At 23.3% G+C, this 17,013-nt stretch overlaps 3 protein-coding genes across 8 annotated transcripts; 1 reads left to right on the top strand and 2 right to left on the bottom strand.

Annotated features, from left to right (window-relative positions):
• Positions 1–297: 297 nt before the first annotated feature.
• LOC122860998 (60S ribosomal protein L6-like) lies at positions 298–2,247 on the bottom strand. Its single transcript, XM_044165122.1, has 3 exons — positions 2,146–2,247; positions 1,571–2,024; positions 298–1,475 (listed from the first exon to the last, which is right to left on the bottom strand). The coding sequence occupies exons 2-3, from the start codon at positions 2,022–2,024 to the stop codon at positions 1,132–1,134; spliced, it is 798 nt and encodes a 265-aa protein (XP_044021057.1). The 5' UTR covers positions 2,146–2,247; the 3' UTR covers positions 298–1,131.
• A 117-nt stretch (positions 2,248–2,364) lies between these two features.
• Positions 2,365–9,065, top strand: LOC122860994 (G protein-coupled receptor kinase 5). Of its 2 annotated transcripts, none has more exons than XM_044165112.1 (5): positions 2,365–3,039; positions 3,902–4,329; positions 4,459–4,554; positions 5,995–6,352; positions 6,429–9,065. In XM_044165112.1, exons 2-5 carry the CDS (start codon positions 4,278–4,280, stop codon positions 7,696–7,698), a joined length of 1,776 nt encoding a protein of 591 aa, XP_044021047.1. In that variant the 5' UTR covers positions 2,365–3,039; positions 3,902–4,277; the 3' UTR covers positions 7,699–9,065. The 2 variants fall into 2 exon arrangements, with proteins under 2 accessions (XP_044021047.1, XP_044021048.1); XM_044165113.1 differs by lacking the exon at positions 2,365–3,039 and adding an exon at positions 3,091–3,186.
• On the bottom strand, positions 8,831–16,752 carry LOC122860996 (Y+L amino acid transporter 2). 5 transcript variants are annotated; one of them, XM_044165119.1, is made up of 10 exons: positions 16,471–16,752; positions 15,138–15,417; positions 14,827–15,073; positions 14,632–14,757; positions 14,047–14,185; positions 13,845–13,968; positions 13,576–13,776; positions 13,422–13,496; positions 13,105–13,357; positions 8,831–12,225 (listed from the first exon to the last, which is right to left on the bottom strand). In XM_044165119.1, exons 2-10 carry the CDS (start codon positions 15,408–15,410, stop codon positions 12,158–12,160), a joined length of 1,506 nt encoding a protein of 501 aa, XP_044021054.1. In that variant the 5' UTR covers positions 15,411–15,417; positions 16,471–16,752; the 3' UTR covers positions 8,831–12,157. The 5 variants fall into 5 exon arrangements, with proteins under 5 accessions (XP_044021054.1, XP_044021052.1, XP_044021051.1 ...); XM_044165117.1 differs by lacking the exon at positions 16,471–16,752 and adding an exon at positions 12,457–12,524; XM_044165116.1 differs by lacking the exon at positions 16,471–16,752 and adding an exon at positions 12,465–12,524.
• Between the last annotated feature and the right edge of the window lie 261 nt (positions 16,753–17,013).

The following is a 17,013-nucleotide window of genomic DNA, read 5'->3' as shown; positions in this document are numbered from 1 at the left end:
ATATCTAAATATATATTTTTAATAAAAAATTAATAATTATCTATATTTCTATTGTTTTACGTACTTAATATAAAATTATTTTTTAAACTAAATTTATAAAATTTTCTGTAAATACGAAGAAGCGATTTAAATTTTAAACTGATATTGTAATTAGAAAAAAAAAAACTGTATATATATTGTTGAGATAATAAAAAAATTTTACGTTTAGAAATTAGCCACTGGATAATTAAAAACTGTTGTTGACAATTAATCGAGTTGTTAAATATATATGATTAATAAAAACAGTGTAAATAGAAATTTAATAAATAAAATAATTATATTAAAAATTTTTAAATGAATAATACTATAATGAATCTATTATCAATTAATAATTGAGTATAATTAAATTTATTTTGTCAGTCAATGGAATCAGTCATCAGTCCAAATTATCAATAAAATTTTCATCAAAAATAACAACAGTATTATTTAAAACTTGGTCTTATTAATTTGATTTGAATATCATTTTAAATTTTAACGTCATCAGTGAGTTTTTCTGTTGATCAAGCTCAGTACCATGTGATGATGGCTTTCGTATCATGACTGGTAGCTTGAAGGTCTTGAATTGACAACGAAACAAAAAAAGAAATAGAAAAAAAAAAAACAAAATAGACTGCTGCACCAAATACTGATAAACAAACTGCAATTGATACTCCAACATTCCACCAAAAATAATCATGTTTTAACAACAATAAATCGAATTATTCATCAATGTAAAATTTCATTTAAAAATCTAATCAGTAAAGTGAATCCATGATTTTTATATATCAAAAAAAACTTATTTCAAGTAGACTTAAAAATACTGATAAGAAAAAAAAATATATAAGTAAGTATATCTAAAGTTTTTTATATTTATTATTGTAAAATAAATTATTTTAAAATTATTATTAAATACTTGGGTCGTATAAATTTTACAATACACGTAAAAAAAAAATAAATAAATAACGTAGAAAATAATTTCAATTGCATTATATATTTTACCACTTTTTCTTTTTTTTTTTTTTTTTTATTATATAAAAAAATCAAAATTGAGGTGTTAATTTTTTAATATTTTTAACAGCTTTAGCTTTTAGTTGTCAACTTGTTACAATATCATTAAAACTTCATTCTGTGTGGATATTGGCTGCTACGTAATCCAAACATAGCTGATAAATATGTGAACATCATTTTTTTGTCATCACGTTTTTTAATTGCATCAAGGACAATTTTATCAACAACTTTTTGATCAGCTTTACGTTCATCTGATGCTTTGTATTCTTCTTTTTTTGTTGCAAAGATATCACCTTCTTCTTTCTTTGCACGTTTTTCACGTTTTCTTAAGAAATATTCATCATTGAATTTAGATGGTACTTTGCCATTAAGATCAATTTTTGTTGATGTTGCAATGACATAGTTTTGGCTAACTCGTCTTAATGGACAAGCATTGATCAAGAATGGACCTGTTGAAATGTTTACATAATAACTATTATTAAATATCATTCAAAGAAAACAAAAATTTACATTATGATGTAAACAATGATGATGTTCAACTTACCAGTGACCAAAAGAAGTCCACTTTTAAGTGCTCTTAAAAATACAACACGTTTGCCTTTATGAACACCAGCTAACAAAATACACACTGTTCCTGGAACAAGTGATGGTCTAACGTATCTTGTATGATCACGGAAGCATTTTTTACCATGATGAGGAGTAATTGGATCTACTGTTGGATAACTGGCACGTCTTTTAAGAAGACGAACAGTTCTTGTTGAACCATTTTTTTCACCATTAATTGGTTTAACAACTGTCAATGGTTTTTTTGGCTTTTCAGCCTTTGGATTTTTTTTACCAACAAATTTGTATAATGCTTTTTTGTGGTACATACGTGTTCTACTGAAACGGTATACACCATTACCAAGATCATAATTACGTGGTTGACCACGTGTTTTTTTTGCTGGTGTTGCTGATGCACCAGGCTTGGTCACAGTTTTTTCTTTTGTGATAGCCATCTGAAATTATATAATCATCAATAAACTACACTAATTCATTTCAAATAAAAAAGTAATAAAATGATAAAATTCATAGTCACTCATATAAAAAAATAAAAAAAAAATGTCGCATAATACTCACTGCTATTAGTTGTGGTTAGTTGGAAAAGAAAGCATCCACATTTTGATGGCTTGGAGATTCGAGCTGAATTAAACTTGAAAAAACGAAAATCCCTAGCAATCAAAAATATTGAGCATGCGCAACAATAAACAATAATTACGTCAAATGATTGGTTGAAAATTGCAAGGTTTACATGAAATACAGTGGAAAGCCTACTTAATTAAAGACATTATTAATTAGGGACTTTAATATTCTTAAATTTAGATCAGTTTGCAAGTGGAAAGCTACCTTATCACATTTGGTGTTCAATTATCATTTCGATTTTCGATTTCTCCAATTTTCTAATATTATTTCTAATGCCTTGAGGTTTAACTTGACAGTTGACAAGATATGCCAAATAATTTTTTTTTTGATAAATAAAATATTATCCTCTTGATCGCGGTCTTTATTTCTCTCCCTCTTTTTTTCCCTCTCTATCTACACGCCCCAGTATTAAAACATAAATGATACATCAGAGCCTCCAAGAGTGTGTGTGATACTAAATATCTACTTGCTTACTGATAGCACTTGCATATTAAATCACAGTATTATCAATTATAAAAAAATCATCATCATTGTATCCTCAATCAATTTATTCAACATTATTTATGTGAAAATTGTAAATAATTTATTAATTTACTCCAATTTTTAATATTTTCTTCAACAAATGTATTTTCATTTTTTACATGTTATTTTGTGATTACATGGAGACAGTTCAATCTCTGTGTGTGCGTGTATTTTTATTTTATTTTAACATTGTTCTTATTAAAGAAAATATATACAATTTATAAAATTATTTAGTGAATTAGTAATGACATTTATTGTTTGTTAATATATTTTTTTTTTAAAAGTTATCAAAGGGTTGAGTCAGATGAGGTGAGTCGATTTGTAAAGTGAGATTTTTGTCGGCCATTATTTTGTATGTTGCTTCCGCAGAATAATTTTCTAGGCAAAAGCAGGCAAAAGTTAAAAAAAGAGAAAAAAAAAAAATTAAATTCACTTGGTGAACAAATATCCTCGTGGGTGGGTGTCCATGTTTGGCTGTAAATTAACTTGACATTTTATGTAGCTCAAATACTCTTAAATTCATTTCATGTTTATGTTTATTTATTTATGTGTCAATACATTTTGACAATTATATTTATTTGAATTGTTATTTTCTTTTCTTTTTTTTTTTTTCAACTAAAATTTATTATTGTTTTGTGGCTAATTTATGTGAGTGGTTGTTTATGGATTATAAAAATAGCCATTGTATAACATTAACGAAAAAATGTTGATTTTATTGTTTTCTTTAAATATTGTTATTAATAAATAATTATAATAATATTTTTGTTATTTTTATTTTTTTATTGTGCTGTTAATATTATTTTTTAAAATTGAGCTTTATTATTATTATATATTTTTAATTATTATACAAGTACAAAATAAAAAGAAAAAAAAAAAATCTTATCTAAATGACATTTAAATTTTAGGCTTGAAATTAATAATAATTCTAAAACAAATACATCAATAATAAAATTGGAGCATATCAATCACTCGTATTAATCAGAAATTTTTTTTTTTTTTTTTTTTAATTAAAATAATAACAATTGAAGAAATTATTTCTGCAATATTTCAACGAATTAATTTCGATTTCGAATGGCAGTTTGATAAAAAGCATAGAATAATTTTAAACATAAATTAGTATAATGAAATTTTAAAATTAATTAATTAATTGTTATTATTTTTTGTTAAATAGATAAACAATAAATAGATGATCATTAAAGGCTTGTTGGAAAAATTGACCTGACACTGTATATTACACGTAACTTGAAGACACTAATTAAAATCTGTGTGTGTTTATTTTTTACCAACAAACAAGAAACAAAAAAAGAAAAAGTTTATCTGGTTGATTTGAAAAAGACAGTAAAGATAATTAAATAAATAAATAAAATCGTTGCCCCGCTGGGCGCAGATGGGAGCTGGTTTGTTAAAATCCGACTGGGTAATTATACCCGGTGTTGGATACTCACGTTTCATCCCAAAAAGGATTAATATAACAAGGAATTCACGTACACGCTATCGAGCGTATTCTATAATAATAAAGAAATTTAAACTCTATCAAACTGGAATTGATGGAGTTGGAGAATATTGTGGCAAACACTGTTTACCTCAAAGCCAGAGAAGGTTTGTTTTACCTTTTTTTTTCTTTTTTTAAATCATCAAATTAATTTGTTAAAAAATTATTGGGATTAATTATTTGAATGATATGATTATTATTTAATTGGTAGTAATTATTTTTGAATTTTAATTCAGGTGGTGGTGACAGTAACAAGGGCAAAAGTAAGAAATGGCGGAAGATATTGCAATTTCCTCACATATCACAGTGCATCGGCCTAAGGGATAAACTTGGTAAGAAAAATTAATTAATCATTAAAAAATTATTACATTAATATAAGATATATATTATATAATTTATGCCATTTTTAATTTACTTTGTTGTCATTTAGCTAGAAAATTATTTTTAAAATTATTAAATAGCTAAACTTCTTGACGAAATAAATGATTTTTTTTTTTTTCTTTTATTTTATGCTAAAGTTCATTAAAATAATTTGTACAAGTTGATAAAAGTTTTCATATTTTATTATTCTTAATCTGATAAAAGTGTCAATTAAAATTTTTAAATTGATAACTTGATTTGCAATAAAAAAAACTAGAAAAAAAATAAAAAGAAAACACTTGAATATTTTTAATAATTAAAAAATTAATTATTGTTATTTTTTATAATTGGATAATACATGCGACTTGTAGGATTTATGTTTGAAATATATCCGGATAACAATGTTGCTCGACAAGATAATAACCATGAGGTTCCTAAATAATTTAATTTCCACATCAATTTTACGCCCCCTCGGTATTTACTCATGGTCAATATAAACGTTTTGTCAACCAATGTTTTTGTCGACCCTTCACTGTCATTGCTATTTTTTTTTTTTCTTTTTTTTTTTTATTTCTTTTTCTTTTCTGAACGTCCGTCAGTTTGTTGTTAGTATTATTATTGTTATTATTATTTTTTAATTGAAAACCGGCGGCTGAAAACACTCAATAAAAAATTAAATTAAAAATTTTATAATTAAAATGAGTTTCGTGTTGAGTGTATCGAACAAAGTTCATCCATGTAACTCTAGAAATAAAACTTTTATAATTGTTGATCAATACCTATAAATTATCGAATGCATAATTTAATTATTGGAAATTTTAAAAGTTGAGAAGTAACAATTATTTTCATATTGATAATAATAAATAGCTAATTAAAATAGTTTTTTTCTCTTTAAATTTTAAATACTTGTCGAAATCAATAAATCAAAAATAAAATTAATCAAAATTAATTCTATTAAATTCTTGCAAATGATTAAAGGAAAAAATGAAAATAAACTATCAAAATAACATACATTATTATAAATTTAATTAATTAATTTTCTTAAATGTTATGTACAAGTAATTTATAAAAATTTCTTTATTCAATTTAGTAATAAGTATGAGTCTGTCAGTCAAATAAAATAAAAAGAAAAAAAAGTACCAGATTTATGAAATTGATAATAAAATTTAAATATCATCTTTTGTCAGCAGATTTATACTATTTTATTATGTGAGTCTTTGTTTAAGCTGAGATAATAAGAAAGCTTGACAAGCTTATTGAAAAATAAATTATATTTATTGATTTTATCTTACTCTGAATATTCAATGAATTTTCCTTTTATTACTATTCAATATTTTTACAAATATAAAACTCTTGAATTATATAATTGAATTGGTAATTATACAAGTCATGATTTTTTTTTATAATTTCAGATATAAGATATAGTTATTTAGTTGATCAACAGCCAATTGGACGAGTATTATTTCGTAAATTTTGTCAAGATCATAAACAATCTTATCATCGTTATAATCTTTTTTTGGATTCAATTGAAAAATATGAAATTGAACTTGATGAAAATCGTTTGGTGCTTGCTAAGGATTTATTTGAAAAATATTTAAGATGTGAAAGTTCAGAAGTTGTTAATGTACTAAATGATTCATTAATTTCACAATGTGAAGAACGTCTTTGTTCTGGTAGTCGAGAATTATTTGTTGAAGTATCACAAACAGTTAAAAATTTTCTTGCTGGCGAGCCATTTTCTGAATTTCTCAATAGTTTCTACTTCTACAGGTTTGTTGATAATTATAAAAGCTAAAAATAATCAGTATACAAATTTAATAAAAAAAAAAAAAATAAACAATTTTAGGTACCTACAATGGAAATGGCTAGAGGGACAACCAGTTACGTACAAAACATTCAGAATGTATCGGGTATTGGGTAAAGGTGGTTTTGGTGAAGTATGTGCTTGTCAAGTACGTGCAACTGGTAAAATGTATGCATGTAAAAAACTTGAAAAAAAACGTATTAAAAAACGTAAAGGTGAAGCAATGGTATTAATAGAAAAAAATATATTACAAAAAATAAATTCAAAATTTGTTGTATCACTTGCATATGCATATGAAACAAAAGATGCATTATGTCTTGTTTTAACAATAATGAATGGTGGTGATTTAAAATTTCATATATATAATATGGGTGGTGAGCCGGGTTTTGATATTAATAGAGCAAGATTTTATGCTGCTGAAGTTGTATGTGGTATTGAACATTTACATTTACAAGGTATTGTTTATCGTGATTGTAAACCAGAAAATATATTACTTGATGATCATGGACATGTTAGAATATCTGATCTTGGTCTTGCTGTTGAAATAATGGAAGGTGATATGGTACGTGGAAGAGTTGGTACTGTTGGTTATATGGCACCAGAAGTTATTGATAATGAAAAATATACATTTTCACCAGATTGGTTTAGTTTTGGTTGTTTAGTTTATGAAATGATTGAAGGACAAGCACCATTTAGAGCAAGAAAAGAAAAAGTTAAACGTGAAGAAGTTGATAGACGTGTTAAAGAAGATCAAGAAAAATATTCAAATAAATTTACTGAAGAAGCAAAAAGTTTATGTCAACAATTACTTAAAAAAAATCCAAAACATAGATTAGGATGTAAATGTGGTAGACATGGAGCTAAAGAAGTTAAATTACATCATTTTTTTCAATGTTTAAATTGGAAAAGAGTTGAAGCTGGTATGTGGGAACCACCATTTATGCCTGATCCACATGCTGTTTATGCAAAAGATGTACTAGATATTGAACAATTTTCAACAGTTAAAGGAGTTAATTTAGATGCAACAGATGATACATTTTATAGTAAATTTAATACTGGTAGTGTATCAATACCTTGGCAAACTGAAATGATTGAAACTGAATGTTTTAAAGAGCTCAATGTACTTGGTCCAAATAGTTCACCTACACCTGATTTATTAGTTAATAATCCACCAATTAATCATGAAAGTCAAGGATGTTTTCCATTTAGAAGAAAGAAAAAAGAAAGTGCAAGAACTAGAGAAATTCCAATATCTGAATGTCATTTATTGCAATTATCACAGAGTCAAAATTATGAAATGTCAGGTAGTTGATTTAAAATTAATTACATTAACTCAAACACTCCACCAACAATATCTTGATGTTGTATTTTAAATATCAAAAGAGCGCAATGAATAAATTTTAAGAACAAATTAATAAACAGTAGTAGTACATGCTCTGTGACGTTTAATATTACATAATTCAGAACACGTTGAGCTATAAAATTATCAACGTGTGTTTCAACGCACAAATTCAGTGACTTTAATGTCTTTTATTTTATAAAAAAGTCAATATTTCAAATATATACCAATGTCTGAATTCACAATGTGATTTATTTATTTTTTATTTGTTTTTTTTCCACTACAAGTGAAAAATAAATCAGAAGTAATTAAATTAAATACTTAAACTTGAATAATAATTAAAGCACTTTAGAAAAAACAATGTTTTAATATAAATAATTTGTTAACATTTTAATTAAATGTAACAAATTTTATAAAATTAATTTTAATTTAGAATTGTTCAAATTCGATATTATTATCCGTCTAAAAAATTGTCGTCAAGACATTGCCAAGAAAACTGTTATTCAGTTAATTTTTATTTTTCGAATTTCAACGAATTTTTTCGTTTTGAATGTGAAAAAAGTAAAAATAAAATACAATTGTTTATTTGCATAATTAATAATACATATACAACACATACTCAAATTGAGAAATCAAAGGTCTGAATTTATTTAAAAAAAAAAAAACAATTGCATTAGTATTAAAATTTTAGATATCGCTCTGAAAAGATTTTTAAATATGCAATGAGTTAGTCGATTTACGCGATATAAATAGTGTCATTGTCTTGTGGGTAATTGTTTTTGTATCAATTAACAAGATAATATTATGTTTTTTATCATATAATTATTTTTAGTTATTTAAAATTTTATGTACTGACTTTCGTTTTATTTTTTTTTTCTTAAAATTCTGTACAAATATTAAAGATTGAATAAATAAAAAAAGGGCAAATAATTGCACAATCATAAATCGGTATTTTTTATATGAAAATAAAAATAAAAAACAAACTTTTTGAATAAAATTAATGAAAATAAAAATACGTCTAATGTATCTATTTCAAATTCATCATACTGGTTACCCAAATGAAAATAAAAAATTTAAATTATTAAACAATGCATCAAATTGTCAGTATGAACAATAGTTTATTTTTTTTTTTTTAATTACAATATTATATAGTATAATAATAGACTGTCATTGGTTTAATCTGTTTATTTTTTTTATTATACCAATGACAAAATAAATGTTTAATTTTATAAACCAAAAAATAACAATGTATTAAATTATATAATTCAAAAGTGTGACATAGGCACATGCAAAAAAACAGGTGTCATTATACAAACACTTTTTTTTTTTTAAATTAAATAGACAAAGTAAAAAAAAAGAAAAAAAAAATCATTTCAAATGTAATAAAAAACAAAAAAATTGTAGTGCAATTATCGTGTATTGTTTATTTTATTATATATATTTCAAAAACTAAAAAACAAAAAGCTCATGCAATTGATTTCAAGCCATAAATTTAAATATCAAACTGCCAAATAAATAAAGGCACAAGAAGAAAAAAACACAACTCAAAACATTCCATTTAATTTTGTTTAATTTGATGAAATATAAATTTTATAAATTTGTCAACTTGATTTATTATAAGGCTACTCAAGTGCTATAATTGAATGTATGAAATAAATTAAAATTAACATTTATAAGATAATTTAATAACAATAAAATAATAGTAGATAAATCTCTTGGTGTTATGTACAAAGATTTGAAGAATTGTAAATATAATAAATTCCTACAACTGCATGATAAAATTTTGGTTGTTTATTTAATTAAATGATTAATAAAAACAAAATAATAATTTTTGATTTAATTAATCTGCTAGTTTTTAACTTGTTATCGATTGATTTATCGAAAATAAAAATAACAATAACAGCATAATGATAATTAATAATTTTATTGTTAATTAAGGAATTGATATTATTTAAAAAATTCAATGAAATATATTTACAAGCTAAATTAATCAATGTCAATAAATTATTTAGATATATTTTTATTTTTAAAATCATGCAGTTGAATTGCTAAATGTTCCCAATTTTTTTAATTTGTATAAAATATAATTTCTAGATAAAAATAACAACAGTATAAACAATTAATAAAACAAAAATTTCATGTTGTAAATTATTTACCAAGTTATATTTACACCACTAGTCAAGCACAATATTATCTAAATCAATAACAATTATTAATTAATCAATAATAATAATATAATGTTTCGAAAAAATATATCAAGCAATTAAAAAAAAAGCTAACAAGAAAATAATTTTTGTGATTATTTAACATCCTCATATCTTGACTAAGCCAAATAAATTTTTGTAATCTGTATGTTAAAATTATCAATATATAAATAATAAGCTTATGATTGTTTTTAATATTTTTTTTTTTTTTTTAATTACAAAGATAATTTTACAACTTGAAGGTTGAATCAATTGAAAATGTTATTAAATAATTTTTTTCTTTTACAATTATTGTTAAAAAACTATAAAAGGAATTGGAAAAAAATAAGAAAAAACTGAATTACACTGATAAAATTTATTTATTTTATATTTGAGTACAATTTTAATTAAAAAATCGACTCTGATAATGAGGTAACCCAGGTAGTGATTATTTGTATCAACACTCAATACAACAATTTTTAAAATAGATTTACAATATATTTATACATATTGTCATTTTTTATAATAAACTAATTAATTTTTTTTTTCTATTTGCTCTTTTCATGGTTTTTTTAAATAATGTGCTCGTTAACAATTTGAGCTTATTTATGATTTGGATCCTAAGCTATTGATGCCATTTATTTTATCATTTACAATAAAAACATTTAATTCAATATTGGAAGCAAAAAAAAATATTATTATTTTATATTTATCGAAATAACTGTGTTTGTAGAAAAAAAAAATAATTTTAATTTGTTATAGCCAATGATTTACTAATTGATAAATTAATTTATAAATTATCTTTTTGAAAAAATTAATATTTTTGTTTATACAATGGATTCAAAAAATAATTTTATATCCAAAATATTTTCATATCTAAATTTATCCTTAATAGTTTCTTTGAAAATTATTTATATTTTCATGTAAATTTTAATTTTTTTAATTTTTTCAGACTTTAAATTAATCTGGGATATTGTCAAGATGTTTTTTTTTTTAACAGAAAATTATAAACATCTCCAGAAGCCTGATTTTTCGAATGATTTTGTTTTTTTTTTTTAATGAAATTTTAATAGTGACGCTGGCTTGAAAGACAATTATCAAATATAAATTTCAATTATTAAAATAACTCATTATTATTATTTTCGATGTTTCAATTTAAACTGTGTAAATATTTTTTTTTTTTTTTTATATATTAATATTTAGCTGATGATAATTAAATGATCAATTTTTATACATCAGTGTAATTTGAAATTGAAAGTATACTTGCACAGCAAAGTATAATTACTGTAATTAATATTATTATTTTTTTTTCAATTACACTCACTATGTATTTTGTAAACGTTGCTAACAATAATTTCAAAATAAGTCAGTCGATTATTTATTTATTGTCAAGTTGGAGGGCAATAATTTAAAATAAAAAAAAAATTTTTTACATATTATATCATAAAAAATATATTTGCGAAATTTATAAGCTAAAAAAAATATTAAAAATAAATAAATTTAGATATACCTTCTAATCAATGTAAAAAATAGTTAAATTATAAAAGAATTTTTTTTTTTTTATATCAACATAAATGATAAATTATAAAATTAATATTTTTGTGCTGCAGTTGTTTACTTTTCTCATATTACTCGTATAATTTGACTCAATTATTTACGTATTTTAAAAATTTATTTACATAATTATAAATCGATTTAATAGCTGTATGTTTAGTTGAGTATGAAAATTTATTTTATATATTTTCTGATGACTATTTGTTCATGGACAGACCGAAGGGCATATTTTTATATAATATGCAAACATTTATTGCAATAATTTATAGCTTGTAAAATACGTAAATAATTTAATGTCATATTACCTTGTAATTTAAGACAGCCCAATAGCACTATAATTATTTTTTATATTAAAAATATAGTAATTAATATAATTATATTGTATATTTAAAACATATTCAAAATTACTATAAGCAATTGAATTTAATTTTTTCGAACATAATATTACTAAAGAGTGGCTGTCTCTTTTCGATAAAATGTTCATTTTTATTCTTAAAATCGTCAGTGTTTGATTTTTATTTTATTTTTCTATTTTATAATCTCAACAAATAAAAAAATATACTAATATTTTGTCATAATTTGGCCCAACTCTATAATACGTTCAAATTTTTATAATTATTGTTATCGAAAATTTCAAGTTCATTTTTGTTTTTTATTATTTTAAATTTTTGCGCTTAGCATTATTTATAGGCCATTTACACCTGAGCGGGTTTCGGTTTTCCAACAACAACCATTAATTTTTGTAGAAATCTCGTTGTTAAACCTGTAAAAATAATTATAACATTTAATTTACATAAATAAATAATTTTTTTTCATTAATAAATAGCCATAAAGTATTATTAATATTTATATGGTGCCTTTTAGTAGAAAATATTTTTTTGTGTGCTGTTAGGTGCAGTGTATGATTGTAGCATGCAATAATTAAAATTATAATTTTTTTGATAAATAGTACTTATGTATATGAGAGTAATGAAAAGAGTAAAAGTGTACTTTCGGCTCAACCTTATGAAGTTTTTGGTCCCACGACTACTGTCACCTTCTGGATAAATTGGGTCACTGCGCCTGTTGGAATAATATTAGAAAAAAAAAAAAATCATAATAAAAACAATTTTAAAAAAAACAATTGTATATTCTAATATTATGTCAATAAAAAATCAATTAAATATTAGAAATTATTGATGATTTATTTCAAGTTTTAATCTTGAAAATTTAATTTTTTTAAATTTATTTTTATTTTTTATAACAACTGGTTAAAAAATTCTAATTTAGTGTTCATTTTTTTTTTTTTTTATCTCTATTTAGTGTAACTGTATATACATATATATCTATCGATTTTATATAAAATATTTTTCCATATTTTTTATTGAGAATTCACAAAAAAAAAAAATAATAAAAAAAAATAATCAGAAATTTCAATCACACGGTGATTTGAAAGAAAAAAAAATTGTATAGTCATCTTGAATCAACAAAATTTTTTTTCTTTTTCTTTTGATTATAATTTATAAATAAAAAAAAAATTAAAAATTAAATTGAGCTTTTATGTGCCTCAAAGTGCCAAACGTGATAGAAAATATTATTAAAATCAACAAGTGTAATTTTTTTTTGTTTTAAAATTTTTTAATTATATATTTTTTGAACTTACCAACAGCATTGAGGAAGCATCTAGGTTTATTTTTCCACGCAATAAACACAAGATATACTGGAACAGCTGAAAATATCATAAGAAGACCATATGCAGTCTCAACTGGACTTGCATACATCGGCACAAGTGTTACAAAAAGTGTTGCAATAATATAAAATATCGGAAAAGCAAGATTAACTTTGATAGGACGTGGTAAATTTGGTTGTGCATATCGTAACCAAGGTACACACAAAACTGATACTCCAATACTCAACTAAAATAAATAAAAAAAAATTCATTAATAATTAAATAAAATTTATGTTTTTAATTTGACTTACCCAGGTGGCAAATCCAACGTAATTTATAAGTGCATTGATGTCTGAAGATGTCAAATAAATCATTGACAACAATGCCTAAATAAATATGTAAAATAAAAATATTATTTAAAAAAAAAATAATTTAAATTAGATGTTTTTTAATTGCTTAATTTACCATGCACATAACTGCTGGTGCTGGTGTTAATCGTGTAACTTGTATCATTGTTAAAATTTCTGGCATTTGACCTTGACAAGCACCAGCATAAAATAATCTTGAAGATGTTAATAAAATTCCATTGACTGCTCCAAATGTTGAAAGTGCAACAAATACTGGTATTGTCCATGCCATTATGCCAAACAAATGATTGGCAAATGTCTAAATCATATATAATTTAAATTAACATACAATTAATATTATTTATTTTATGTTTATTGTTAACTTACAACTGCAACAGCTTCACTTGATAATACATCTCGAATACTCAGGGTCGTGTAAAATGCGACATTTGTTAAAACATAGACAATCGTAACAAGAGCACAGGAAATTCCAATTGCCTTTGGTAAATTTCTAAATAATATCAAAATAATTATATAAGTTTTTTTTCTTCAAATTATCTAATTTACTTTTTAGAAAAAATAATCTTACTTTACTGGATCTTTGAGTTCTTCAATAATAAAATTCAAATAATTCCAACCGTTATAAGCAAATAGACCAGAATAAAAGCTCAATGCTATTGATGTTACTTCAGTTTTTGTTCCTTCAAAAGTAAAATGTTCCGTGTGTCCTTGAAAATAAAATAATCATTAAAAAAAAAAAAACAAATTTAAATATTTTTTCAATTGAATTTATACACTCTATAAAAGTAGTCACATAATTAAGTTGAAAAATACAAATCAGTATATAGTCCAATTGTGCCAAATAAAATGTATAAGACTTTAATTTTTTTATTTTCTAATATAGTAATAATAATAATAAAGGTGAGAATAAGAAAAGGACAATAGTAATATACTAAATAAAAGCAATTTAGTCATTGTCGTTAATGTGTATGATAAATGTATTTAATCACAGGCTTTTTGATTGGGCAAATTGTAACATCCGGTAATAGGACACGAAGACTGAAAATAAACTAAATTTAAAATTCAAAAAATAATCTCTCCTATTACATAAATATAAATCAACAATCTTTAGTTTATTTATAAATATGTTTTGTATAATATGAAAAAAACAAACCTCGATATAATTGATATGCTCCAGCTGCAATTATGACAAATAAAGCAAGAAGTTTTGCGTATGTAAATATATCTTGTACTCTTGTTGCCCATTTAACATCCCAACAATTAACAAATGCAAGTGTACCTAATGAAAAAAAATAAAATCAATATTAAAATATAAATAATTAATGTAATTTTTGTAATGTAAACTTACAAATACAAGCAGCAGCAAGAAGTCTTGCAGCATCACCAGGTGGTGTACAATCAGGAAAAAATGGTTTAAGAACATAAATACTAAATGTTAATGCAACAATTGCTTGACTGCATGGTCTAACAATCATACACTCTACCCATAATCTAATAAATGCAGCAAATGGTCCAAATGTTTCCATAATATATGCATAATCAGCTCCTGATTTTTTAATCATACAACCAAGTTCAGCATAACAATAAGCACCAACCTAAATTATTGGTATTTATTAATTTTTTTTGATAAAAAATAATATTTATTATTAAATAATTTACCATGGAAAATATTCCGGATGCTGTCCAGACCATTAGAGCAACATTGACACTTCCTGTGTGCATTAATACACCAGTTGGACTTACAAATATACCAGAACCAATTATTGAACCAACAATCACTGTTACACCATTCATTAATGACATTTTAGCTTCTAATTTTATTTCATCACCTCCATCATCAACATCAATTCCATTATCAATTGTTGTCACAGCATCATATGGATTTGTTTCTCCATTTTTTATACTTCTATTTATACTTCCTTTTCTCGACATTATTATCCTGATTAAATTATATCAAATTAAATTTTTTATATTTGAATTTTAATAATCAAACTTTGTGTGAGTTTTTTATTATTTGATTGGATTAAAAAACAAAGAAATTTCATGATTTTACAATGGCTTGAAAAATAAATTGTGAAATTTTTATAAATAATTTTTATTTATTGGAAAATAAAATTTTTGTTATTATTGTTTTTATCGTAATTGTTGTTTATGAATAAATTGGGCCAATTGAGTGCAAGATCATCAACAGAGGTCGAGATTAATATTTTTTTTTTTTTATTTTATTTATTTTTCATGTAATGATAATGTAAATCGAAGGTCTCATGATATTTTAAGAAAAGAGGGTATCTTATCAAATTTAAAACAAATTTTTTTAATTGACATATACATAAAAAATTATTTGTATTGTTTTAAAATGTTGTTTTTTTTTTTTTCAATAACTATATCTTCATTTTCAAGTAAATTTTTTTTTTTTTTTACATTTTTAAGTGTAAATTATTTAAAATTTAAAATAATCAAGACATGTAATGTTTTTTTTGAAGGGCAATAAATTATTTTCAACCTTCAAATTATTTCCACTTTACATGAAATTTATAATACTACTTTTTATCACAAAATTATGTAAAAAATTTAATAAAAAAAAACCAAGTAATTCTCAACAAAATCAAAACTATCAATTTGAATAATTTTTTTGTAAATATAATTTTATTTTTATAATGAATTGTTATCATTTATTATAATGACTTACTGATAAATAAATTTTCATATATATTTTACAAGTACATGCAATTGAAAGAGATAAATAGAAATTTTTTTTTTTTTTTTGCAATTTACAAATCAGAGGGTTAATACGAGGCGTGGATTTGTGTGACGCCAGTAAAGCTTTAAAAAATCAATAGCACCCCACGTGGGTCATCACTGTATGAAAGCCAATACCGTTAGCAAAATAGCTTCAATTAAAATCAGTCAAGACATCAATAAAATTATAACATAAAATTTTTTTTAATCATAAAATTTCAAGTTAATAAATATTTTTTAAATAATCACTTGCCTGTTATACGATAAATTTGAAATTGATTATAAAAATTATTATTGATTATATAAAATAATGGAGTCAACTATTCACGCAAAAAAAAATATTGCTTTTTTTTTTTTTCGTTGGAAACACTTTGATTTATAATTGAACACAAATGATTAATGATATTGTGGATTAATAAATAATGTTGAATGATATATGTATTTTCGATATGTTGATGAGTTTAAGTGATATGTAGTCAGAGTGTCATGACAACAAATATGGGGTCCATTTGCCCGGCGCAACTCGAGAAAAACTGCGAGTAAGTAATGTTGGTGTTACGCTCGATAGGGAATAATGTAAGAATAATAGAAGGGGCATACAATAGGTAATACATTATTGGAGGGGAAACGAGATTTAAAAAGGGTCCAAAAAAAAATTGACAAAAAAACTTTAAGTATTATTCTTATATTTTTTTTTTATTCGCATGTACTCATACTCATTGTTAGAATTTAAATATACTGTTTGTAAAATTAACAATATTGTTATAATGAAAATAATTTGAAAGAAAAAAAAATA

This window comes from Aphidius gifuensis, linkage group LG1 (genome assembly GCF_014905175.1).
Source record: "Aphidius gifuensis isolate YNYX2018 linkage group LG1, ASM1490517v1, whole genome shotgun sequence".
In the NCBI taxonomy this organism is placed as follows: Eukaryota; Metazoa; Arthropoda; class Insecta; order Hymenoptera; family Braconidae; genus Aphidius; species Aphidius gifuensis.
Note: the sequence above shows the minus strand (reverse complement) of the source record. Positions and strands in the feature narration are given on the sequence as shown.

Coding starts and splice junctions, on each gene's coding strand:
- LOC122860998 (XM_044165122.1), bottom strand. CDS start 2,024: ATGGCTATCACAAAAGAAAAAACTGTGACCAAGCCTGGTGCATCAGCA. Junction 1,476..1,570: donor TGGACTTCTTTTGGTCACTG/GTAAGTTGAACA, acceptor ACATTTCAACAG/GTCCATTCTTGATCAATGCT.
- LOC122860994 (XM_044165112.1), top strand. CDS start 4,278: ATGGAGTTGGAGAATATTGTGGCAAACACTGTTTACCTCAAAGCCAGA. Junction 4,330..4,458: donor TTACCTCAAAGCCAGAGAAG/GTTTGTTTTACC, acceptor ATTTTAATTCAG/GTGGTGGTGACAGTAACAAG. Junction 4,555..5,994: donor CGGCCTAAGGGATAAACTTG/GTAAGAAAAATT, acceptor TTATAATTTCAG/ATATAAGATATAGTTATTTA.
- LOC122860996 (XM_044165119.1), bottom strand. CDS start 15,410: ATGTCGAGAAAAGGAAGTATAAATAGAAGTATAAAAAATGGAGAAACA. Junction 14,186..14,631: donor AGCATATCAATTATATCGAG/GTTTGTTTTTTT, acceptor TTTATTTTCAAG/GACACACGGAACATTTTACT. Junction 13,497..13,575: donor CACCAGCAGTTATGTGCATG/GTAAATTAAGCA, acceptor ATATTTATTTAG/GCATTGTTGTCAATGATTTA.